The 27,199-nt window shown below is 33.8% G+C and overlaps 1 protein-coding gene across 21 annotated transcripts in view; it reads left to right on the top strand.

Annotated features, from left to right (window-relative positions):
- Window positions 1-27,199, top strand: part of LOC145248122 (disabled homolog 2-interacting protein-like) — a 1,344,959-nt gene that overhangs the window by 365,544 nt on the left and 952,216 nt on the right. For 2 of the 21 annotated variants that reach the window (XM_080109923.1, XM_080109929.1), the window contains exon 1: window positions 11,000-11,936. The exons of 17 other annotated variants lie outside the window; for them this stretch is intronic. In XM_080109923.1, coding sequence (XP_079966049.1) covers window positions 11,744-11,936 — 193 coding nt within the window. In that variant the 5' untranslated portion in view covers window positions 11,000-11,743. Of the gene's footprint in view, window positions 1-10,993; window positions 11,937-27,199 lie in introns of those variants that run through there. 2 more of the 21 variants (XM_080109930.1, XM_080109931.1) reach the window with 2 other exon arrangements.

Below are 27,199 nucleotides of genomic sequence, written 5' to 3' on the forward strand. Positions count from 1 at the left end.
ATATACTAGCAGCAGAGAAACCCTAGATTGCCCGGGATTGAATGATGATCAACGAATGTGTCACTCTCTCATATTTTTGCCATCGAACTCTGTGAAATCGCCCATTTTTCAATCAAATCAATTGATTGCCTACTCTAGTTGGAGACCCATTGCGGTGCACCGGGAGGAAGCTTCATATACCTCCCCACAGTAACTTAGTCCACAATACAGTGTAGTCTACATTGCACTGTAGAGAACCTACTGTTGATTTTATGAAATTATTTTATAAATATAATGGTTTGAATTACAGTTTAAAATAAAGAAGTCAATTATCCATGCTTCAATTGTGCTCTCAACAAAACATTCATTTCGAACGCGCCTCTGTCATATCAAAGAACCTAGTGTTGGTTTTAGATGTCAAGCCTTTTGGCCTGTGTAGTAATAAAACTTCTCAAATGTACTTGGGATGTTAGGCTGTGTAAGGTGTTAACTTTGGTCAAAATCGCATTTTATCGTATTTTTCGATTATCGACATTTATCAAAGACATTCCGCTACAACACCTATCTAAGAAGACTGCTAGGCACATAAAGTACTTTCGTGTGAAATTTGATAAAATCGGCCTAGCCATTTTCAAGTTCATAGGGAAGGAAGTCACGCACATACAAAGTTCCTTTTATATAAAATCTGATAGATAGATATATAGATATAACAAATACTGACATAACAAGTGGTCTAGTACTCACTCAACTTTGGTAAAATAAAATGAATTCTTGTCTTTATTTGTGTAAATATTATCCCAGGCAATACAGGATGACTCTGCTGGCGATGCCCGTACTGGTATTGTTGCAGTTCATAGCGTTTCTGCATGTGTACAGATAATAAATCTGTTTCAGCATGTTTATTTATTTATTACTTTTTTTTTTTTTCGTGTGGCTATAAAAAAAAACAGAGCTTGCAAAACTGGCTGCATGATTTCATCTACAAAACCCACGTGATTGTTCACAAAGGGAATAGGGTGGGTTTGCCAATAGAATGAATTAGAACTGCAATATTTATCATTGTACTCTCTTTTTTTTTCTATAAGTACACTACAAAATTGTGCGATTACTTCTTCGTATTTAGAAAAAGAAAAAAAAAGACAGTGGAAAATTAAGGAATTTTAGCAACACTGGGAATTAACAATAGAATTGATTTAAAATAGATTCTAGAACTTATATTACATGAGATTTGGTGATTAAGCTTTTCTCTCCCCCTCCGCCACCGTATGATATTTAAAATTAAATATTTCTTTACTTTAAATTATCTTACAGTGTTCTTGAAGAGGAACTGGACCTAGTAATTCACTTTCGTTCGTTTGTTTGCATTTTTTTCAATAACCACACCTTGGTTTGTTTTTTGTTTAATTATTTTAAATTTTACACAAAAATTAGTCATTAATTCGTTACAATTTATTTAAAATATTACTTAGTTTAGTTTAGGCGACCGATTATATTTTAAATAGTTTCCTGAAAGGTTTTTGTTTTTAATCAGCGAGGGGAATAACTCATTTTTAATTGAAGAATATAATACTTGTCTACCTTACAACTAAAATTTTTTTTTTTCTGTATAAGTTTTAAAATACGCAAACAAATAAAAATTAAAAAACTAAAATGATTTTACTGAATCAGAAGCAACACCGGATTAGTACATCGGGTTCCTTAAACCAATGTAATGTACACGTGTTATTATTTTTTTTAATGGAAATCGCCCCAGACAATACACGTAACCAATTGATATAAGAAGCTAACAAGTACGAACGATGATTATCGCAAAGACAGGAGATGCCTATTGAATCTTGAAAAGACCAAGACTATGCCTATTGAGTCTTGAAAAGACCAAGACTACGGGTAGGAGGAAAACAGTCAGCAGAAAGAGTTCCACAAACTTGGAGTTTTTAGAAAAAAAAGCTACTGAAACAGAAAGCTGTATTACAATGTGAGATATTATCCCAGAGTGGCTGGTTACTTTTAATGCATCTAAAACCAAGCTTCTCTCTTTACATCATCAACATTCTGATCCACATCTGACATCAATTGAAATGAGTGGCTCTCGTCTTCAGGAGGCCTCAAGTTTTGACAAGCTTCTGGGCTTAACCGTTACTCCTGATCTTAAATGGAACACGTACATCAAATCTGTTGCTTAGGCCGCTGGAAAAATGGTGGGATCTTTCTATCGATCCAGTAGATATCTCACTGCTGATGCAATTCTCTATCTATATAAGAGCCAGGTACGTCCAAGGATGGAATACTATTGCCACATCTTGGCAGGCGCTGCTAGAAAGGACTTGTTCTGCCTTGATAGAGTTCAAAATAGACTTCGTAGCCTCGTAGGAGATGTCCTTTTCTCTTCCCTGCAGCCTCTATCTCACAGAAGAGATGTTGCAAGTTTGTCTCTGATGTATCGTTATTTTCATGGAAAGTGTTCGACTGAGCTTCAATCTATGGCCCCCCCCTCGCCAAACTTTCACAAGAAACACTTGTCTAGCTGAAAACACTATCAATAATTCCCCCCCCCACTCTTTATCTGTACCTAAACCTAAACGTAGATTCCATGAACAAAGCTTCTTTCTTAGAACTGCACGCCTGTGGAATTGTCTTCCATTTTCTTGCTTTCCAGCTGACTACAATATGGTTGTCTTCAAGTCTAACGTAAACAAGTTCTTGATAAGCCGTTCCATATAAGTTAACAAATTTATCGAATGATTACTATATTGTCCAATTTCTACTGTACACTCTTTAACCCTTATCCTCGAGTGGCCTCTTGGCCTTAATAATGTGGTGATGCCTGTGTAAAAAAAAAAAACCCCTCAGTTTTGCCCTTAGCAGAAAGCAATCAGAAAGCAATCAGAAATCACAACAGGCTCGCCTTTAAACTTCAACGTAAATTTTATTAAAGTAAAAATATCCTAATTGCTAAAGATGCGCCATCTTTAGGTTTCTGCTGAACAGAGCTGGTAACACCCGGAAAGGGTACTAGTTCATGGTTTATCTTCGCGTTTGCAGCCATAGTTGCAACAAGCCGATGTGTTGAAGTGATGCCTTCCAAGGATGAATGTTGCGAGTCCGGTAGTCATCATAGAGTTCAATGTAAATAACTGTCCGAATGGCGGGCACAAGGCAGGTCAAAATGTAGATCTTAAAATAGTCTCCGGGGAACATTATATAAGTAATGATGAAAGTCAATCAAATCGTAAAACACAACGGTGTGTGAAGAATATAATATTTCGCCCGACATAAAGGCATTGGTGTTTGCAAATAACATTTCGCCCTACGTTAGCTCATTAATACGTCTGAAAGAGACAAAAGAGAGTTGAGACTCCATGCTTAAGGAGATGAGTTTTCACATCCATTCGACTTGCTGTCTTTTTAAAAACTGGCGCGACCTGAAACATAAAAATAGCGCCAAAAATTCGACTCTGCAGTTAATAACAACAATCAATCTGATAGGTCCAAACAAAATCGTGGGCGGTCAAACCAACCAATGAGGAGCCTGCTTATTTCTGCAGAATTTCTCACAGTATCAAAACGGTGAATCGATGGAGATGACTAGACTAAGAAGTCAAATGAATTGTAACAAAAGAAGCAGACAATAAATCAGACAATTCTAAAGAACACATGGCATAATAGTATTTATTAAAAAAGACTGAGACTAGCAACATCACGTCTGTGAGAAAGAGTTTGCAGAGATCAAGAAAGGGTAGAGCTAATTCCAATTTCAAGAAATTCTCTTGAATACGTCTATAACCTCTTCTCACTTAAAAAGAAAAATGCTATAATAATATCGCGGGGTCTGCGTTATTGTCAGACATCATGGCATAACAAAGACGTCCTTGAAAAAAATTTTGTTTCTCTTTTACTCCCGAGTCACCGCTCAACAAGGCTGAAACCCCACCTGAGGATAAGAGTTGATAGATTTGTGACAGGGGAATCGTGAGACACACTCCTTGAAGATTACAGGCGACGGTTCGATGTGGAAAAATTATTTTTAAAAAAATAATAAATTTGCGAGAATAAACATGGTAACATGCGGTTCAGGGCTGGGAGCAAGAGAACACAGGGTTCTTTGTTAATTCATGAAAAGCGCCAGAGTTATATAAGCAATACTGTTTGGGCTTTCTCATCCACGCTACCCTCTCCTGGATCTTTTTTAACTAAAAATACTACGGCAGCCGCTATGGCGCTGCTGCTGCTGCTGCTTCTTTGCTCTTGGCCGTTGCTGAATGAATGAATGAATGAATAAATAAATAAATGGGGTGAGAGTGGGCGCATTAATCAACAGTGTTTATATCATTAAACTTTATTCAATAAGAAACAATTTTTTCACACACTGACGCAACGTTTGTTTCAAATTTAAATAATCGTGATTGCGTCTTTGTTTCGGTGTTTATAAAAACAGTTACAAATACATATACATAATTTAAATAGAATGAATGACAATAATCTCTCCGACTTGATCTCGTGTGTGTGTGTGTGTGTGTTCTCGCTTATATGTAACTTTAATAATCGATTTCTATTTACTTGCCTCCCCACGAGAACAAAGTCAGAGACAAGGTCGATTTTTAATGTGGTGAAAATCCAGCTCCCCAAAATGGAGCACTCTGGATTGGAACAAAAATAAAAACTTTGTTTCTGTCTAGAAGGATTTCTCTTTCACTGATCGAGGATAGAAAAGATGAAGTTTAGTATCAGAACAGATACTACATATTGCTCTCTTCAGTTTCAAGACACAATGGACAACTCCTGTAAGGATGCCTGCACAGGGAATCTATTGTTTAGCAAGGTTTGCGCAATCTCTCTTGAACTGACATGCCGGAATAAGCAGAGAGCATTTCGACATATCTCCTAGTACTGACATAGCTTAACTTAAAGAATTTAACAACAGGGACCCGTGTGACAATGTGGTTATGTTGCAATTACATTTTTTTTTTGCTTGGAACGTCCCCACTTATCAAGGATAAGGGTTAAGTGTTAGGTAGGTGGCGGGACAAGTTGCGGTGGAACTTCAGTGGGAATATATTATCTAAATGGACGACTCAATAGGAATTTATTCATATTAAACTTAAAGACGACCATGTTATAGTCAGCCGGGAAGCAGACAAACGCTATTGTTTCACGGACGGACAGCTCTATGGAAGAAACTATGCACATGGAATTTTCGTTTAGTTCTGAGCATGGATATGGAGTGAGGAAAATTATTGAAGAATCTGATTTAAATTTGTGTTAATTAAATATTTATTGAAATCGAAGACAAAATAACATGAATTTTTAAAACATTGCAGATGTAGGGGAGGGCGCCACTCCATTTTCAGGATTACTCCACTTGCCCTTGATCCGCCTTATAATACTGATTATTTAGCACGGGGAATCAAGTAACATATTTTATAAGTTTTTCGTATGACACGACCGGGGATTGAATCCCAGTCTCTCGGTCCAGTAGTGAACATTTTTACCATTATACCAAATTAGCTGGTTAACACACAAAAAAATGTTAAACATATTTTGAATTATTTTTCCTTCTAAGCCGGCAATATGTCACTATCCGAGCAACGCCGGATAAGTCCAGTTTGTTTTTACCCCTTAAATGTATAAACTAAGATTGAAAGTATGCGATTCAAATTTCAGTATTTCAGATGAAAACGTTACTGTAATGAAATTAGTTATAATTTTATAACAATTTAATTCAATTAATGATTTAACTAATTACATTTAACTTTCAAAATTCTATTTAAATATAAATAAGTTGCCGAAAAAAACGTAAAGATTCCCGGAAAACGCTGGGCATACCCACTAGTTAAAAAAAAATGGTGTAAACAAATTATGAATATTATTAAAGTGCACGTAATTAGTTATGGTAGAATTTGTCCATTTGAAACACATCCAATAAATAACATCAGTCATGCGAAAATATTATGTTTCTAACCAATATTTTGTTTAATTTTCAAGTTTTGAGCGATTATCGAGACTCGATATGGTCTCTAATGAGACCACTATTATTTATTTATTCATTTATTTTCGTTCTAACTCAACAAGTCTTATACTACTTTAATTTTTAAGTACAACATGCTTTTTTGTAGTTGTGGTGGAATACGAGTTCTTGCTGTAAATGTCTTACGTGGGAGAGGCAGTAATTCGAGTTCAGTTGACTCTCTTCCATGCAAGTAGCGATAAAGCAGAGAAAGATTAGCAACGTTGTTTCTGTGAAAATAGGAGTTGTAAATAAGAATTGAAAAATGTACTTTATTTATTTTTTTTTTTCTTAGAAAAGTCAGTTAGTAAAGATCCGAGCGTTGTCTCTCATCGGTTCTATTTTGAAATCCCGGAACGGTGTGTTGGCTACGCGAGATTTACGTCAGCGGTGTGAGTTTCGTCACAGAGGCGTTAATTTGATTTGAATAAAATAAGATACACATCAAGTGCGTTTGAAAGCACTTTTCTTTCTCCAACTTTACCATACGGCAAGAAAGAAGAAGAAGAAAAAAAACAAAAAACAAAAGATGTAGAAAATACTAAGGATGGAGTTTGACTCCGAAATATATTTAAATTATAAATTTCAAACAAGTAAAATATTTATTTTCGTAATTTGACTTTTCAAGCGCACTTGATGCGTATCTTATTTTATTCAAATTAAATCAACGCCTCTATAACGGGACTCATACCCCCATGACGTTAATTTTTTTATTGTTACAATTTATGATGCTTTATTTTCATAAAAAAGTAAAAATAAATTCATGCATTTTTTTTTTTTTTTTTTTGCTACTGAAAACCATTGCATCTGCTACTAGTCTCTCGCTCCTAGACAAAAGAGTCTCCAACCTGATAGGTTCTGAACTATCATTGTTCCACCCCTCTGCCTGCTTTACAAGTATTTTAATAGTGAGTGCTCTGACAAACTGCACGCACTTGTGTCCCCACGACGTAAATACCCTCGACAAACCCGACAAGCAGCTAAATCCCACCTCTACACAGAGATCACTAGATGTAAGAGAGCTTTCTACTCCAGTAGTTTCTTCCCCATAACCGCTAGACTTTGGAATTCCATTCTGGCTCCCTGCTTCCCCAACTGTACTGACATGCAGAAGTTCAAGTGTAACATGAACCGACATCTTACTGCCCAACTCTACATAGCACCCCAGTAGCTTATATCCCTGATAGTAGCCCCCTACACCAAAGTGGCAATGTGCCTTGTTTGGGGTGAAAATGTAAGAAGAAAAAAAAAAGGTGTTTTTCGTTTAAACAAAATAATATATTTCCATTAAGATTCAAATAAAAATAATGGGTTCATTATATACCGTCCTCATTATTTGATAAATACTGAAAATTTCATTAAAATTGGTTAATTTCCTGATTTTTGGGGATTTTTTCTTTTTTAAGTAAAGGGAGAGGTCAAAATATTTGTACATTTTGAACATCGGCATTCATTTTGCACGTACCTACAAGTATTTTTTAACGATTCTTTCATATAATAATTTCTTAATGTGTAGTTGTAGAGTTCTGTCTTTATTTTATTTTCAGTTTATCGACCCCCCCTCCCCAAAAAAAACCCGCATGTGTTTGTGAAAACCTAAAGCATACACTTGTGAAGTGGAAGTGATCTATGGATATTAATTTCAGTTGTAGTTTAAAATCAATAAATATTCGTCTTTAATACCAGCAATGGAAAATTAAGTTTTAAACAAAATAAAACCAAAAACTAAACAATTAAAGGAATTGTTTTTGGCATCAGTGATTAGACACTAATTTTTCTTATTCCCATAATCCAAGAAGTTCCGATTCCGATTAATCGTCCCAACACACGCATACAAATATATATATATATATATATATATATATATATATATATATATATATATATATAAAGTGATGGCTGTGTGGTTCCAACGAGAGAAAAAAAAGTGTATATTTAAGAGTGTAGCCATCAACAATTGTAAGTTTTTCAGACTTTTATCATGTTTTAAATATTTAAAAAAGATATTTTTTAAATATTTCAAAATATTTAAAAATGGTAAGTCTGAAAAACCTACAATTGTTGATGGCTACACTTTTAAACGCGCGTGCGCGCGATCTGATGAGGTGGGTTTCTCTAAATTGAGTTTCCACTGAAACCTGTATGCACATATGCAATCAATAATGTTTGTATAACACACACACACACGTTTTATTTTTTTATTACCGTTTTATCTGTTTGGTTACATATGTTGGACCATGTTTACCATCCAACAGCCTCGTCAGACCTTACAGAAATGGTTGTTAGTATTTGAAAGACGTGTTTCCATTTCTGTAAGGTCTGACGAGGCTGTTGGATCGTAAACATGGTCCAACATCTGAAACATATATAACCAAACAGATAAAACGGTAATACAAAAAATACAATAACTGAATAGTACTGAGCACTCTCTTCAGGTTTTACTAATTACCAGTTTTACCATATATATATATATATATATATATATATATATATATATATATATATATATATATATGATAATGAAATCAAAGGAGATGCAATGGTAAACTTCAATCTAATATAAATACCAGTATTTATATAGAGAGATTTTAATCCCAACGAATAAAAAAAGAAGCTCAATACGCACACACACAGAGTAGAGTTTATTACAAGAGAAAAAGAAATTAAAACTATCAGTTGAAATTTACAGTTAAATTTATTGTTCGACTGAATGCCCCCCCCCCTCCAAAAAAAAAAAAACTTTTCAAAGTCTTTATTCCGTGGAGTTCCAAGGAATACTATTCTTGCTATTCTATTCTTCTCATCAGATGACAGAAAGAAATCAGCTGATTTATTTCTATCATCTGATGAGAAGAATAAGAAGAATAGCATTCCTTGAAACTCCACGGAATAAAGACTTTGAAAAGTGTTTTTTTTTTGGGGGGGGGGCATTCAGTCGAACAATAAATTTAATTGTAAATTTTAACTGATAGTTTTAATTTCTTTTCTCTTATATATATGGATGAAAAATAAAATTGAATGAATTACAATATTTATTGATCCATCAAATATTCAAACAAGGAATAATAATAAATAAAACCCCTTCCTTCACTCATGAATTTTCAAAGATAGGCTCATTTTATCAGAGGATAAAATTAGAAAAAAAAAAAATGCATCACTGGTTTGTATAAATTTGAAAAAAATATATAAGAAACTTTTCTGCGAAATATATGGGATTTTCAGTAGAATAACAAATAAAAAAAATCAATCAACTAATTAGCCAATCAATCAATTAATGAAATTTTAAGATAATATTCATCTTTATCTTTGTAAGTGACAACCCTGTGAATATGTGCGTGGTGCTACTAACGGATAGAGTACGGGTTTATTTATTTATCAAACTGCGTTTTTCGGTGCGTGTTCAGAATTCACCCTATATTATATTAAAAAAAAAGAAAAGAAAAGAAGATGAAAGAAAGATTACGTACATCTGATGAAAAGAAAAAAACGTATACCAAAAATCACGTAAATTTATCGAGTTGATTTATTTTTAAATAAAATAAAACTGTATGTCTAACCCAGGAGCGACCGTCTCGCGATGGAGTTTTGAAAACAGTCACTAGAAACAAAACAAAAAAAATAAAAAATAAATAAATAAATAATAACTCAACATCATTCAAACTTTCCAGATTTCTGTTGTAATGCCTACGAATTCCTATTAATCGCTTCAAAAACTAATCTTATTTACAAAAATAAAATTACTTGATCAACTTGTGATTCCCCCCCCCCTTCCGTCCCTGGTATGTATACAGACTTTTCTTTATTTTTGTTTTCTTTAATATAGGGAGAATTCTTAGACAAATACCCTATTTTGTTCGCGATGTCAAGTTTAAATTTGAATTATTATTTTGATTGCTAAGCGCGCAGATCGAATAGACGCACCTTTATTTTTTTTATTACCACTAAAGTGTTGTGTACGTTCTATTCTCTCATCCAAATTGATATCGGGCTTGGTGTTTAGGGAGTACAAAGTCAAAATGATACTAATACTTCTACCATTACTAGGAGTAGTAGCAGTAACATGATAGATACTAATAATTACCAAAAAGAACCAAGAAGTTGCATTGCAAAACCTATTCTCCTCCATCTCTTTCTTTCTGGTGCGCGCGTGCGCTCGCCCCCCCCCTCTCTCTCTCTCTCTCTCTCTCTCACGCGCACTTTCTCCTCCCTGCCTCCTCCGTTACCACACCTACACCTGCAACAACCGCTATCGCTGCTATTACCAAGTCTTCTTCTTCTGCTCAACAGCAAATATTCCTTCTTGGATTCCTCGTCGCACCGATTCCGCAGGAAGGACATTCGCTGTAAATTGCAAACATAAAAACGGATATTAAGAAGCCTTACAGGTGGGAAGACAAGTGGTTGCCGCCGGGGGGTAAAGTAGGACCCCTGAAAATATTTTCATATGGATGTTTCTATCTGACTGAAACCATTTGGGATACGAAGAACCGGCGTTTCGGATATATGGATATTTACCGATAATTTTTCCAGATCACCAATTTTCATTATTAGATTTTTATTTATTTATTTTGTGTGTGTATGTGTGTGGTTGTTTTACGAAGAAATACTTGCAGCTAAAAGTTTGTTTTGGAGTTTCTTGTTTTGTTTTTAAACTCAAACAAAACAAAAATTTCATATTTATAAAGGGTTCTTTTTAATGTCTTTTGAACATTTAAACTTTATTCTAAATTTCCAGAAGGAAAAATACTGAACACAACCCCAGTCGGGCCCAGTCCTTACACCGAAATGATTTTTTTAAGTGTCCAGTGTATAAAACTTAAATATAAAATGGATATATTTTTTAAGACTGCTTTTTAAGTCTAAAAAATAAATAAAATAAAAAATTTTGTTTAAAACGTAGATATCATTTCAAAAAATGTTAAAAATAAAAAGAATTCAGAACCGACGAAGTTCAAGTTAGGCTGCAACCATGGTAAACAATTGAGAACAGGTGAGGTGAGGTGCGAAAGGTTTTTTTTTTTAATTCTGTAGAATGTCTGATATTAAAAGTAATAGCTGTAAATAAAAATTTCTACGATTTTCTCAATTTTTTAAATCCTTATCTAAAAAAAAAAAAAAAATGGAATGAAAATATTTTATTTAAAAAATTCATTGTTTTTAATCAAAAATATGATCTGAAAAAAAAAAAAAAAAGAAAAGAAAAAGATGCGTCCATCCAGCTTATGCGTTTATCAATAAAAAATGTCACTTCAAACCAAAGCGTGACAAACCGTTAGACCGACAAAAAAAAAAAATCGAGAAAATTTATCGAAAAGAAATCGAAATTCATGATACAATTTAATTAAAAAAAAAAAAGTTCTTAAATTTTGGATGTCCGGAGAATTGGATTCGTTCTTTCGTAGACCATTCACTTACTCCTCCTCCAAGAATAATTTTCGTTGTCTTACAAGCAGCAAGACGACCATTACTATTATTATTATTGTTTATATTAAAAGGGCCCCCCTCCCCCTACCAAAAAAAAAAAACCCAACTCATTTTTGCCGATTATTCTTGATAATAAAACAGAAGCTCAGAGGGAAAGTAATCGAAAAAACTCAAACTGAAACTACGCCACCCCCATCATCATCATCATCATCATCGGTTTCTTTATCAATCAGCATCATCATTATCAGCATCGTCAAAAAACAATGAGGACCTCGTCATTAACTTCGACTCTTTCCAAAACTCCTGATTTTAATTCTTGATTATTTCTCTCTTCTTATGATTCCAATCGTCTGGTATTTCTTGCTGAAACAAATCCAATCAAACTGGCGTCATTTCTTGTGCATTTTCCGGGGATTTTCGCCGCCGTCGCATCCTCCCCCCAACTTTTTTTACCCGGATTTATCGCCTTCCACTGACGACGGCCTAAAAACAACAGCAATGTTTTCCAGGTGGAAAAAATACACATTAAGTGAGTCGAAACACGTTTTTTGTCTTTTATTTAAAAAAAAAAAAAAAAAAAAAAAAAGTATTTTTTTCTCTCTAAAATAATTACAAAAAAAAAGTTTCTGCGTTTTTTTTTAATTTTTTTTTTATTTTTTAGATGAGGATTGATAATTTGTACTTGGATTATTTGGACTATGGTTCTCATCTTGAGTGTTATTCGCACGACGTTCAGTCGATGTAGCCTCCGACCTTCGTCGGGTATATCTTAAATAAAGGGTTCTGTATCTGTTAAAAATTATGGATGATTCTCGAGTTCGATTGAAATGTTCTCGAGTTCGACAAGATACACTCAAAAAAAAAAAAAAAAAAAATCGGAGGTTACATCAACCGAAATGTGAAAATTACCCTTATGAGGAGATAGTGGTTTGAATAATTCAAATAATACGAATAAAAAAAGATTTGGCTTAAAATTGCATTTATTTTTCTGGCATTTTTTAATAAAAACCAACAACAAATATAAGCAGTGAAAAACATATACAAGTAGATGTTACGAAATGCAAGAATAGATACTCTTCTACCTATCTGTATTATTATTTTTTTTATTTTGTCTGTGTTTTAACTTATTTTAAAGCGTTGTATATTTTTCGACTTGGAAATAAAAGTAGTGTCAAATCTCTTACGTTAGAACGGGGGGGGGAATGCAGTTTTGTTATAGCCATCCATCTCAACCCTCGATAACCGCTCAAAATCGAAAATTATACAAAATATTGGTAGAAACACACTCAACAAATGTTACCAATCGTGCGAAAATGTGATGTTCTTGCAGTATTTTCTTTAACTTTTCGATTTTTGAGTGATTATCAAGGATCCAAATAACTATAATAAAACTGCCATTTTTTTCGTTCTATCTTTAAGACTTGACGCTATTTCTGCTTCAAAATGAATAAACGCTTTGAAATAAGTTAAAACACAAAAAATCTTATCTTTTGACAACATTTTTTTTTTTTTTTTTACATTTGTCGTCTATACTACAAAAAAAACCCTCACCGTTGATATTTTTGTTTAGAGTATAGAAGTTATTTCCGAATTCATTTCAAGTGACGGAACTTGTCTGACTTGCTATTTATTTTCTCCCCCCCCCCACTCCCTGTTATCACTCGAAATTATTTCTTCCGAAGGCTAGAAAAAGGCAAGTGTTTTTATTCGCTAACCTTTGTGTGACGGGACAAATATATTATATTCAAATATATGTACTTCTTTATATAATACTAGCAAAAGTACCCGTCGTTGACAGGGTTCAAAAACAGCCTACAGAAAATGGACTCTGATTTATTAAAGTATGATAGGTTATGAAAAGGAAGGGTTGTAAAGAGATAGCTTCGAATTTGGGGGTATCAAAACCAAAGCAAAATATGATGACAGTAAAAATAAAATAGATAAACCCCATAATTTATTATACCATACCTGTTCACACTGAAACACTTATCACAATATTCTGTGGATCTATATTAAAAACCCTTGTTAAACTTTGTGACATGTTTCCATTCTATGGGGGTCAGGCGCGAACGAACAGCCCATAGTTTTATTATACCATATTTCTTCAAACTGAAACATAATTATCAACGTATACTTACGCAGATAGATATGAAAAGTCTTAAAGTGTGTGCCTATTTCCATTCTATGGAGGCCAGGCGCAAACGCAGACCCCACAATTTTATTATACCATCCCTATTTAAGTTAAAACACACTTATCAAATATTATCATGTACATCTATATCAAAAACACCTGTAAACGTTTTTTTTTTAATTTTTAAATTTTTTATTTCCATACTTTGTGGACCAGGCGCGAACGCAGCAGACCCCACAATTTTAATGAACCACCGTTCTGCGAGATCAAACATACCCATGCCTGTGTCTCGATACATCTATCATTATATGTAATCAGTTTTTTTAAAATAGTTAACCATATAGGAGCCTATTCGTGACCACACACACACACACACACACACACACACACACACACACACACACATTCAGCTTTATATTATAGATATAGAAATAAATCACGGTGTTGTCTCATGGTCTACCTGACACTCATTATCCTTTATCCTCGAGTGACTTTTGGGCCTTGATAAGCGGTGACCCTCTCTACTTAAAAACACACACACACACACACATTGGTCTATTATAGGGTAGAGGTTGATTCGCGAAATTATCTGGAGACTTAATATTTGTCTATATTATGGAATGATAAATTTAATTTCAGGTTGGTTTTCCCGTATTTGTCACAATGTTTCGACCAATTTGTTCCTAGGTCTGCTTCAGATGCGTTTTGTTCAACTCTGGAACCGTCATGGAAGTGTGGTAAAACAGAAATTTGGCGGCCTGAACATAATGCAAAAAAAAAAAAATGCGTAGACGCGATGAATATTGTATCTTTTTTTTTATATATTAGTAAATGAGGAACGATTGAAAGTTAACTTTTTGTGATATTCTTTGAATAAATTTCTGAACTCTTCTTGTTTTTGTTCGGTATTGAACTTCCAACCTCAAAGTAGTCTGCACACTTTCAACAACAACAACAACAACAACAACGCGATTTCTGGAAGGCCGGAGAACAAAAACGGCCGAAACATTTCGATGACAACAATAACAACCAAGAAATATAGCAATAACGATCTACGGAAGTGTTTTGCACGAAGTTTTGTCTTAGCTGATAGAAAGCCGGGGTAATTGAGCGCCGAAAATTATCAAGTTTTACAGTTAAGAAAATAAAAGGATAAATTTCCTCTGAAGGCTAGAAAAAAAGGCACGTATTTTACTTGCTAACTTTAGCGTGAGGGGATGGAAGTAACACACACATACATATAGTAGTCCAGGTTAAGAATGTTTTCGTGTGATAAAAATCCAGATAATATAAACTGAGTTTATACAATAGTGCTCAATAATTAATAGAGCTATTTATATTAATATTTATTCATACAAACATGTACAAACTTCGCTATACTAGCATAACAATGTTTCAATCTGTAGCGATTAATAATCAAGATCTCTTCAGGCAAAAGGATCAGTATATATATATATATATATATATATATATATATATATTTATATATATATATATATTTAAATAAATGTTTAGAGGTACAGAATCTAGTTTTAAAAAAAGTAATAGGCGGAAGTTTCTCGAGAGCTCTTTCGGCTATCATCTCGTCAGGAGAAAATCGATAGCAACCTAAATAATATTGTCGAAAAAATGCTATTGGCCAGCATTTGGTTGACAACCCGTGTTGTGCCTATAGATATAAAATAGATTGGTTCGAGGTGCTACATAGAGCGGACTCCAAAAACCATTTAAAGATTTTGGAGGCCGTGTCTATTGCGGTGCGTGCGTCAACCTTCTTTGTGCCGGCAAAAAGAAACGTCAAACGCATTGTTTCTCTTTGGGGAACTTTGAATTTTTTCTCCCGCTTTTTTTTTTTTTTTCTCCCTCGTTGTGCCAATATTTTAATCGTTTTTAAACGCAAATAAATTTAATTAGTGTCCCCGTACTTTTGGCACATTTAATAAGTTCCCCATTAGAACTCTTTATTTTCCGACACAATATTATTTAGGTTGCTATCGATTTTCTCCTGACGAGATGATAGCCGAAATATATGGTAGTGATGAAAAAATAGCTGTCACCATGATTGTCTGTAGTTATACAAAATTCAAGAATGATTTTTAAGCCCTTAAACTCATTTTCAGAAGTAATTTCTGGTTAGAATTGGTAAAATATACTCTAATCATTTTGTTCTAAAGTTTCAGTCCTGTATAGAAACTTTTATTTCTTTCTTTTTGGTCCCTTTATTATTCAATTTATTCATTTACTTTTGTCAATATTTATTGGAATGAATGCATAAGTATATATATATATAATATATAAAATAAAAGTTACAATAAGTTTACTAAGGTAATCAAAATGGTAAACTTAAAATATATTATAAATATTAAAGAATTAATATTTACAAGTAAAATAAACTCAGCCAGATGTAAAAAGCTCAATAAAACCACAAAGGAAATAGAGCTTATAATATGAACAAATGATTAATAAAATATGTTAAAAGACATCTTGAAAAAGAGTTAAAAACATATTTAATTTTAAAAAAGGAATCCACTTATCTTGTGCTTCCTTTTTTAAAATTAAATATGTTTTTAACTCTTTTTCAAGATTTCTTTTAACATATTTTATTAATCATTTGTTCATATATATATATATATATATATATATATATATATATATATATATATATATATATTACATATAAATTACATATGTAATTGCGGTGTCATAAATTATAAGACCTTCAATCTATAATCAAGTTATGAAACTTGATGCTGCAATTAGAAATACAAACGTCACTTCCGGTCAATTTAGTTTAGGGCAATATACAATGTTATACGTTTAAGTATCTAAAGGCAAAGTCGAGTATGATATTTTTTGTTGTTTGTGTTTGTAAAGCAAAGACAAGCAGTATTTGATGTTTTTTATTTTCCAGATTAGTCAACAAAGTAAATAAATAAATGTACAGCAAATGTTACCAAAGGCAAGCTAAGTCACTCTTATCGACTTGAATAAGTTTTTAGATGTTTTAACTTATTTTAAAGGGTGTTTACTTAAAAATAAAGGCAGTATAAAGCCCGTCGAGTTAGAATAAAAAACGAAATGGTGGTTTCGTTAGAGCAATAGTCGAGCCTCGATAATCGCCTCAAAATTAAACAAAATATTAACCCATTCAATAAATGTCACCAATTATGCGAAAATGTAATGTTCTATCAATTTAATCATTGGGTGATTATTGAGGCTCTACTATCGGTATAATGAGACCACCATTTTGTTTGTTTTTTTAACTGTACAAGCTTTACTTGACCTTCATTTTTTAAGTAAAGACGCTTTAAATAAATTAAACCCCACACATACAAAAAATTATCCTAGTATGAGAAGAGTAACATTTATTTGTTGTATATTTATTTTTTCACCATTTTCTTTTGTTTTCTTGGCTATTCTGGAAAATTACCCAGTATTTTTGTTACGGTTCCACTATTCTACTAATTAATATTGTGTGATCTAATCGTTTCATTGAATGTTCTAGGCTTTGTTATTGTAATAAAAGAAAAGGTGATATAACTATTGCTTCATTGGTACCAGAAATGGATCCATTGATGAAGAAAAAGGGGCTAATAAGATCCATCTTAAACATTTTCTCACTGTTTCCATCTGTGGGACACGTTACCGCAAGATTGCTTCCTTGTCGTCTTCAAATTCAATGTCAAATACTTGTCATAAACCGTCTGTATAAGTAATACAATGTTGTTCATTTTATTCATTACTAGTAGGGAGTCCCGACGTTGCCTAGAATTTAAATGATAATCAACGAATGTTTCACACTCCCATATTTTTATTGTCATTGCAATCGATGAAATCAGTGTTTTTTCAATCAAATCAGTTGTCTGTTCCAGACAAGGACCCATCGCAGCATACCGAAAGGAAGCTTCATACGCCTCCCCACAATGACTTAGTCCACAATACATTGTAGTCTACATTGCACTGTAGAGAACCTACTGTTGATTTTATGAAATTATTTTTATATATAATGGCTTCAATTAAAGTTTAAAATATAGAAGTCAAGTATCATAGTTCAATTATGCTCTTAACAGAAACATTAATTTCGAACGCGCCCCTGTCATATCAAAAAAACCTGCTGTGGATTTAATATGCTGGGCTTTCTACTTGTGTGATAATAAAAAAATTTCAATTTCACTTGTGATGTTACGCTGTGTAAGGTCAAATAAATGTCAAAATATCCTGTTCCTTCTTTCATTCGATTATTTTGATTATCGATAACGAAGACATTCTGATATAAAACCTATCTAAGAATACTGCCACGCACATAAAGTACATTCGTGTGAAATTTCATAAAAATCGACCCAGCCATTTTAAGAGTCCATAGGGGTGCATTCAAAATGAATGTTTGTTTAAAGCACAATCGCACCATGATACTTGACTTTTTCAGTTTAAACTTAAATTCAAGCCATTATCACTGCACAAGCAGTAAGGCCAGGCATATAAATCAACAGTAGGTTCTTTGATACGATATCGAAATGAATGTTTCTGTTTGGAGCACAATTGAACCATGATATTTGCCTTTTGCATTTTAAACTTCAAGCAATTATATATAAAAATAATTTTATAAAAACAGTAGGTTCTCTACAGTGCAATGTAGACTACAACGTATTGTGGACTAAGTCACTGCGGGGAAGCATATGAAATTTCCTCCATGTGCACCGCTATGAATCTCCAACTAGAGCAGGCAATCAATCGATTTGATTGAAAAATGGATGATTTAACCGATTTTGATGACAATAAAAATATGAGAGTGTGAAACATACATTGATCTTCATTCAATCCCGTGAAACGTCGGATCTCCCTGTTAGCCCACACACACACACACACATACACACACACCTTTAACCTTATGGCTTTTAAGGATTTCTATTTCCTTCCACCATTTTATATCCTTTTTAATCCAAGGAAAATAAAATCTCCAATGGTCTTTTATTTTCCGAGGAAAATGAAGCTGGTGAATTTCCACAATTCAACGAAACGCGTGTAAGACGAATTGTACTAATAATAAAATAAAATGTGTGATGTAAATGCATCTTTGGTTTGATATGTTTACTTCCTATATATATATATATATATATATATATATATATAATTGGGAAAGAAATTTTTTCTTCTTCTTTACCTGCTTTTGAAGCGTTGTGTTAGTTGAAAATTGAAAATAATTACGTATATAAATGGATACGTTCTGAAAGCTAAAAACAACGCATTTTTTTTAAATATATAAACAAATTTATTTGCTTATATCAGATATATTTCGATGCTAAACATCCTTATCGATGAAGAGTCTGTTTTTTTTCTTTTTTTTTTTTTCTTGACTGCATGGTGGAATTCTGCGTGCGAGGGTGTTGGTAGTAGCCCGATGTTCTTGGTAACGGCTCGATATTTAAATAAAAATAAAAATAGTCATCAGCGGGGTGTCACGCCAGCTGCGCAAAATTGAAATTAGGAAAGCATTTTTTTTTTCTTCTTTACCTGCTTTTGAAGCGTTGTGTTAGTTGAAAATTGAAAACAATTACGTATATAAATTCAATAAAGCTTTATTTTAAAACTTTTATTGAATAAATCAATTCAGTTAACTTGATTATGTAGTACGTGGACATCTATTCAATATAGCCGCCTTCAGCCTCAATCACTGCTTCAATGCAGGTCCGGAACTTGGAGCATGCCTTTTCCACAAGCGCCAGAAAGAGCTCGGCAAATACTTGGTGGATGGCGGCGATCAGGCTGACTTTGATGTTGTAGGAGGTCATGTTGGTGATGTTTTCGATGTATGATCAAATGAAGAGGTCAAGCGAGTTCGGGTCGTGGTAGGAGGGGGGCAGTGAGAAAAAGGTACAAAGTCGTAGCAGTCCTTCTGAAGCCAAGCCTGGGTCTCTTTGGACTTGTGGGCTGCTGCCACATTCAGGGTCTGCCAGTGGCCATCTGATTGTACTAAGGGATCACTACACTCTTCAGCAGATCCAGGTCCACTTGGTGTTGACTTTCAAGCCGACTTCAGAGATGTGAGATAGCATGATGCAGCTCTCACTTGAAACCATACCAAAGACCATGACCGTGGCCGGAGACTTTGTTGAGCTGTGCCCTCAAGTGTTAAACTGTCCAGATTTGTATTTTGAGGGTGCTGGCAGTGGTCCTGGTAGAGGACATGAGTTGTATAGTAGCGCATCTCCGATATCGCTCGTTGAATATTGTGTCACTTTCAGACGTGATAGAAGGCGCGTGTCGTTCTTACAATTTGTACACAACTGGCCAACTAATAGATGGTCTTTCATCAAACAAAAATTGTTGAACCCTATAGGGTTGAACAATTTTTGTGTCGGGTGGTGGAAAAAAAGAATAAGTAAAAAAAGTGGTGGGTAAACATTAAAATACCTACATTCAAATTGTCTTTTTGATAATACACAAATATAAATACAAAAAAAATAATTAAAAAAAAACAAAAACAATTGCTACAAAAAGCAAACGTTTTTCTTTTGCCAAGGAAATAATAGGCAAACAATCTCCAGAGAGTCTTCAGACTCTACACTGTTCATCAAACAATGAATTTTATTTTTAGAAATGAAGCAGGTGCAGGAGGTGGGGTGAAAAATTTCTTGAAACCTCGCCTTATTTTTGTACAAATTATGTTACAAGAATCCAAAGTTTGCATGACTTTTCTAGAGAAATTCCCTCCCTACTCCGAAAAAATAAGTTATTTTTTATTGATCTCTTAGGAATAAGACGTTCAAATATGGTTGGCCAACAGAAATACAGAAATAACATTGTGCAACAAATTCCAGGTTAAAAAAAAATGTACATGCCACATAAGACCCGTTTCGGTGTAAAAAAAAAAAACGTATCCAGACGCTAAATCTGACCTTTATTTCTCTAGATTAGGCACCGTTTTTACATACTAGAATTTTTTTTTTTTTTTTTTTTACACGGTGATCACCACTTATCAAGGCCCGGAAGCCACTCGGGGATAAGGGTTATTGCAAGTACATTACGTTAGTATGGAGATTTGATGAAGTGTTTACTTAAGGTGGTGGTTCATTAGGAATTTAACATTGGACTTGAAGACATCCAAGTTGTAGTTCGGTGGGAAACAAGCAGACGGAGCAGAGTTCCACAGGCGTGCAGTTCTAAGAAAGAAGCTTTGTTCATGGAATCCGCATTTTTATTTAGGCACAGATATAGAGTGGGGGAAATTTTTCACAGTGGATTCAGCTAGACGGGTGTTTCTCGTGAAAGATTGGCGAGGGGGAACTAGAGATTGGAGTTTAGACGAGCACCTGCCATGGAAATAACGATAAAACAAGGATAGGTTCGCAACGTCTCTTCTGTGGGACAGAGGTTGCAGGGTAGAGAAAAGGGCATCCCTCACTAAGCCACGAAGTCTATTTTGTACTCTGTCAAGGCAGGATAGACTGTTTTTAGCAGCTCCTGCCCAGATATGGCAACAGTATTCCATCCTTAGACGTACTTGGCTTTTATATAGATAGAGAATTGCATCAGTAGTGAGATATCTTCTGGAGCAGTAGAAGGATCCCACCATCTTTCCAGTGACCTTGGCAACAGACTTGATGTACGTGTTCCATTTCAGATCAGGAGTAAAGGTCAAACCCAAAAGCTTGTCAAAACACGGGGCCTCACCCAGACGAGAGCCATCCATCACAATTGATGCCAGATGGGGATCAGAGCGTTGATGATGTAAGGATAGGAGTTTGGTTTTGAATGCATTAAAGGGAACCAGCCACATCTTCCCCCACTGAACCACGCGCTTGCGATCAGAGGAGAGAGAATCAGAGAGAACTTTGTCATTTACAGTCTTTGATGTGTTGCCGTAGATGGTCGTGTCATCAGCATAGATGTCAACGAATGATTTAAGTATGTGTTTAGGGAGGTCATTGATGTAGATCAGGAAGAGAGTTGGGCCCAGGATTGACCCCTGAGGGACTCCAGCATTTATATTGCAAGCCTCCGATTTTTGTCCATCTACCACTACTTTTTTGTTTTTTTGCTTTTTTGCAAAACATACTCATTTTCTACCCAGCTAAAAACAAAAACAATTTTCCCATACAAAACAACCAAACCAAACATTATGAATAAATATTTGAAGATATAAAGAACTTGAAGTAGAAAAACTTTTACCAAAATGGCTAGATTCAGCATTTCAGCCCGAAAAAAGTTGATATGCCATAAACCAAACCTATTTCAAGATATTAAGAACACGAATTCAATGATCTTATAATAAAGAACTTAAAAAAAAAAAAAAATGAATATATCTTGTGAAATAAGTGCGAGAGAGATCCAACCAATTGAATAGGATTCTAGAAATATCTCTTGGTTAAAATCTCTAGAAAACCGAGTGAATATCTATTATCTGGTAGGATGCCTCATCCACAGCAAAAAAAATAAATAAAAAATAATAAAATTGGAAATAAGCAGATTATTAGATAAAGTATCTATTAATAGGATAGCGTGTGTGTTATTTATTTTGTGTGCCACGCTTACATCTGAGTGACTGTCATTTAATTGTTATGGACTTACATTTCTTGTAATAAATAATTTTACCAGGAATTCTTCATAAGTTTTAGTTTCGATTATAGCTGAAGGTACTCGAGTTATATATATATATATATATATATATATATATATATATATATATATATATATTTCATAAGTTTTGGTTTCGGTTTTGATTCAAGCTGATGCACACAAGTCATATGGATATATTTTTTATTTTTGAAATTTCAATATTATAATACATAAAAATGGATAGAACATTGACTCTGTAATAATACATACAAAATCTGCAAGAATTAAAATATCATATATAAGTGTACTTTACAACCAGTCTATCCGGGCGTCCCTGCTAGCTTAGATAAATACTTTTGTAGTTTTAACAAAAGAGCTACAATAATCTCAGAGCTTCTCCATTTACACTGAACATCTACAGAATACCAACATCAATATATTACATATGAATGAGTACCTTGTGGAATTTCCACAGGTCCTGCTAGTCTTATATATTATTTAATCAGCGAATAATATCTTAGACAAGAAAGTGGTTTAAAATCACTGATGATTTTGAGGTTGTAGAATCAGTTCCATGATTCTCATCTGACATTAATAGAAGAATTTGAATAGTAACTAATGCATTTTGACATCTATAAGAAAAGATTTGGGCCAGGAAGAACATATCAACGTCTCTGAAGTGAAGATTTTACAATTCACTGATAATTTCTCCTGCTTTATATGCAAGTGAAATCTGTACTATAACTGACAGAGCATGAAAGAAAGTTTAATTTTTTTTTTTTTAATTAAATGTTTACAAACTATTTTTGAAGTTACGTTTCTTGAATTTTTGAGATGAGGATTGATAACTCGTATTACTTGGATTATTCGGACTACTGTTCTCGTCTTGAATGTTATTATCACACTGTTATAGTCGATGTAACCTCCAACCTTCTTCAGGTATATTTTTTCGAACTCTACAAGGCCCCGTGGCATTTTGTCAGCCATGACTGGGTAGAAGTAATGTGCAATTGTATTTTTAGTGTCGTCCACACTGAGGATTGAACCTTCAACCTCCAGAAGAGTGTAACTTACAACTGAATTTTACCAAGTACTTTATCAACTAGCTTCGTAGATTAAGTAAAGGGTTCCATTTGAAATTTGGTGCAGATTCCCAACAGAAAGATTCTAGAGTTGAACAAGATCCACCTGAAGGTAAGAGGTTAGATCGAGTGAAACATTGTGTGAATAATACTCAAGATGGAACATAATAATCCAAATAGTCTAAATATAATCTATTGTTTACATTGTAATAGTCTTCCAGACCAGTAATAATAATAACTGGTATAATTAACAAAATGTATATTAGCAAATGTTACAGAAGTATATGTCATGATTTGAGAACAAAAAAAAAAGAAAGTTTGAGCTAGTTTCAATGTTTTTGAAACAACTACGAGTAATAATGTGAAAAAAAAAATGAAAAAAAGTTTTTGTCCTTGTATGCACTAGTTTGATCCCAAGAGTTTGTCTCTGCTTTATCGTTATTTTCATGGCAAGTGATCGACTGAGCTCCAGTCTATGGTTCCCCCCTTGCCAAACTTTCACAAGAAACACTCATCTAGCTGAAAACACTATCAATAACCCCCCTATTCTTTATCTGTGCCTAAAGCCAAACGTAGATCCATGGACAAGGCTTCTTTCTTAGAACTGTACGTCTGTGGAACTGTCTTCCGCTTTCCTGCTTTCCAGTTGACTACAACATGGTTGTCTTCAAGTCCAATGTAAATAAGTTCTTGGGCTGTTCCACTTAAGTTAACAAATTTACTGAATTTCCATGACTAACGATTATTGTCCAATTGACTATGGTACACTCTTTTACCCTTATCCTCGAGTGGTCTCTAGGCCTTTATAAGTGGTGATTCCTATAAAAAAAAAGAAAATATTACAGTATATTTTTATTTACCATAACCTAGTTTAATGTACAACATCCGACATCTTGCATCAACTTAATAACATGCATGGATACTCCGAACACAAGGATGCGTGGAAAATCAAGGTACACCTAGCTTTAGTGCATTAGAAATGACTTCATTGCTTGCCACATAACTGGCATCAACCCTATGACCCTAACTGCATGGACAGCAAACATGAGACATTGCCTGGTGTTACCCACTCCGGACTACGGCTTTTTGTAGTCTTGCAGGTTGATAATAATCAAGACAATTACAGTGATATAATTAACAAAATGTGTATTAGCAAAAGTATGTTACAGAAGTATACGTCATGATTCTGGGGACATAATTGCCACGAATCGCTACATCTATGTTTAGACGTAACTATATTTATAGTCTCTGAGTAAATCCCTTATTCCTGAAATGGGTAGATTAGCTTACCCCATAACACACAAACTAATTGTTTACGAAATATGTATCCATGGAACAAATGAATATGCGAAGCATCCGACATAAAAAAAACATCTCAGAAGAGTGAATAGGCTGTAAAGACCGACAGCCAACTAACCTTAAATGGTCATGAAGATAGAAGTCCGAGGACCTCTGTCTTTTCCCATTAGTCTCTTATGCCAACTAGCTACTACTGCTGCAGTCTATTTATATTTAAACAAGAATTATTTTTTTCTTTAACATATTACCAAGCTTCACTAATTAGGACCTCCGGCATCTCTCAAGGCCATATTGTAATAGAACACATTAATATTTACAGAATATCACGAATATAATTTACTAGCGTTTTCTGGAAATGTTTTTACTTGATTTTCTTTTTCTTTTTTGCTTTTCTTTTTAACTATGCGGTTTTGTTTTTTGTTTTTTTTTTCTATCAATTTTTTAGTTTTTTTTCTATCAATTTTTTTCTTCGTGTTATTTGCATTTGTCGAACTACTGTTCTCATCTTGATTGTTATTTTCATAACGTTTCAGTTGATGTAACGTCTGACCTTCGTCAGGTGTATCTTGTTGAACTCTGGAATTTGGACGGAATTTCGAACTGAAGCCTTTATTTAATTCAACGGAGGTAACACGTTCTTGTTCCATCAGCCATGACTGCATACAGGTTCTGTGTAATTCGTCATTGTATTTTTTTGATCGTCCACACTGAGAATTGAACCTTCAATCTTCAGGAGAATATCACTTTTACAGTTGAGTTATCCGTATCTAAACAAAATTCTGAAACGTAATTATTTTCTTTCTAAATTGGATTTTAAAAGTTGAATTTTATTATGGCATGATATACGGTCATCAAATTATTAATAGAAACATATTTGTAATATTTGAAATCAAGATGAGAACAGGAGTCTGAACGATTCAAATACTACAACTTATCAACCCCTAACTCAAAAATTCTGGGTGGCCAGTAAGTCATGCAACGATTTTGAACTTAGATTCTTTGTTTGATAATATCTTAATGGAATTTTACCATGCCGAAGACAAGAGATATGTTTGTATAAAAGAAAACAGAACTAAAATTAGGATTATTTGGATAATTCGAACAACTACTATCATCTTTAGTGTTATTCGCACATTTCGGTCAGAGGTTACACATCAACTGAAACATTGTGTGCAAGGAGCCGTATCATAGTAGATAAAGACTTGATAAAATTCAGTTATAAGTTACTCTCCTATATGCTACAATCACTTTAACACACCGGTTCTTGCCAGATCACCAAAGTTAAGCAACGTTGAGCCTAGCCAGTACCAGATGGGTGACCATTTGGGAAGACGAGGTGCTGTATGTACCGCAAGATAAAATATCAGGTTGAGAAACTGGCACGATCTATCCTTCTCTCGAGGGTAAATGGGACTCTTTTAATCCATGGTAGGCAACCCATCTAGTGATGACATCACGATAAAAAGTACCCTTGATAGCTCTGGTGAAACATCAAGTATTCAACTATGGACAAGATTTGAATCACACTAGAATTAAACTACAAACTGGTGTAGTGAGTTCAATCTCAGTTACAGCCGCATGTTACTTTCTTTTTTTTTTCTACTCTTCTGAAGGTTGATGGTTCAATCCTCAGTGAGGGCAGCATTCAAAATATAATTGTGACTTTTACCCAATCACCACTGATAGAAAACGAGAGCTTGCTATTCTCATGGATTAAATAAAAGGCTTCATTTGAAATTTCATGCAGATTCCCAAGTTCAACAGACAGTAACCCAAGTTCGACAAGGTGCACTTGAAGATTATAAAACAAGCTCTAATCAAGTAATCGAACTGATTATATGTCATCATAAAAGCTGTGATCATGAGGTTTTTGAACTCTTACCGTGAGACACTTTACTGACCCAAAGCTATGTTCTGCCGCACTAACTGAACAAAATGATAATCTTTTATTTAAATCTGTTTTTAAATACCTTAAAAAAAAAAAAAAAAAAAAAAAAAAAAAAACACAGTTGAAGTGAAGGAACTCTTATCTTATCAGTCTTCCTGAGATTTACCTCCGAGTCATATCATAATAATCTACCTTTCTCAGTTATTTATTTTATTTTATTTATTTATTTTTTTTTTTTGCAAAATCTCAATTTTCTTTGATTGTCTTCAAATACTTTATTAATTCTCTATCTGATCAGTTTTCGTAATTTTTGGATACTTTCATTACTGTGACATAACAAGAGACCAATGCTCTTCTCAAAACTTCTAAAACAAAATATCTTAATTTGGGTTTTTCGAACTATTATTCTAATCTTCATTGTTATTTTTCCAATGTTTCGGCCAATATAACCTTCGATTATCTTCAGGTTCACCTTACTGAACTTGGAAATCTTTATGTCGTACTTGGTATAGCTATACAGAATTTCAAACTGAACGAGAACAATCTACCACATGGATCAAACAAAGAGTTTATTTAGATTTTTCATCGGTTTTAGAGTTTAACATAAGAATTGCTAAGTTTGAAAAGATGCACCTAAAGAAGGTAGAAGGTTACATCAGCTGAAACGTTGTGAAAATAATAATTGAGATAGAATAGTAGTCGAAATAATCTGAAATATAAATTATCAATTCTTGCGTCATGAATCCAGAAAAAAAAAAGAGAAACAAAAAAAAATTGTAACATCCTGTCGAAAATCTAAAGTTTTAATTTTCTAAGAAACTACAAACACGCACACA

The sequence above is a fragment of the Euprymna scolopes genome, chromosome 26 (assembly GCF_053919585.1).
Source record: "Euprymna scolopes isolate OS-2025 chromosome 26, ASM5391958v1, whole genome shotgun sequence".
NCBI lineage: Eukaryota > Metazoa > Mollusca > Cephalopoda > Sepiida > Sepiolidae > Euprymna > Euprymna scolopes.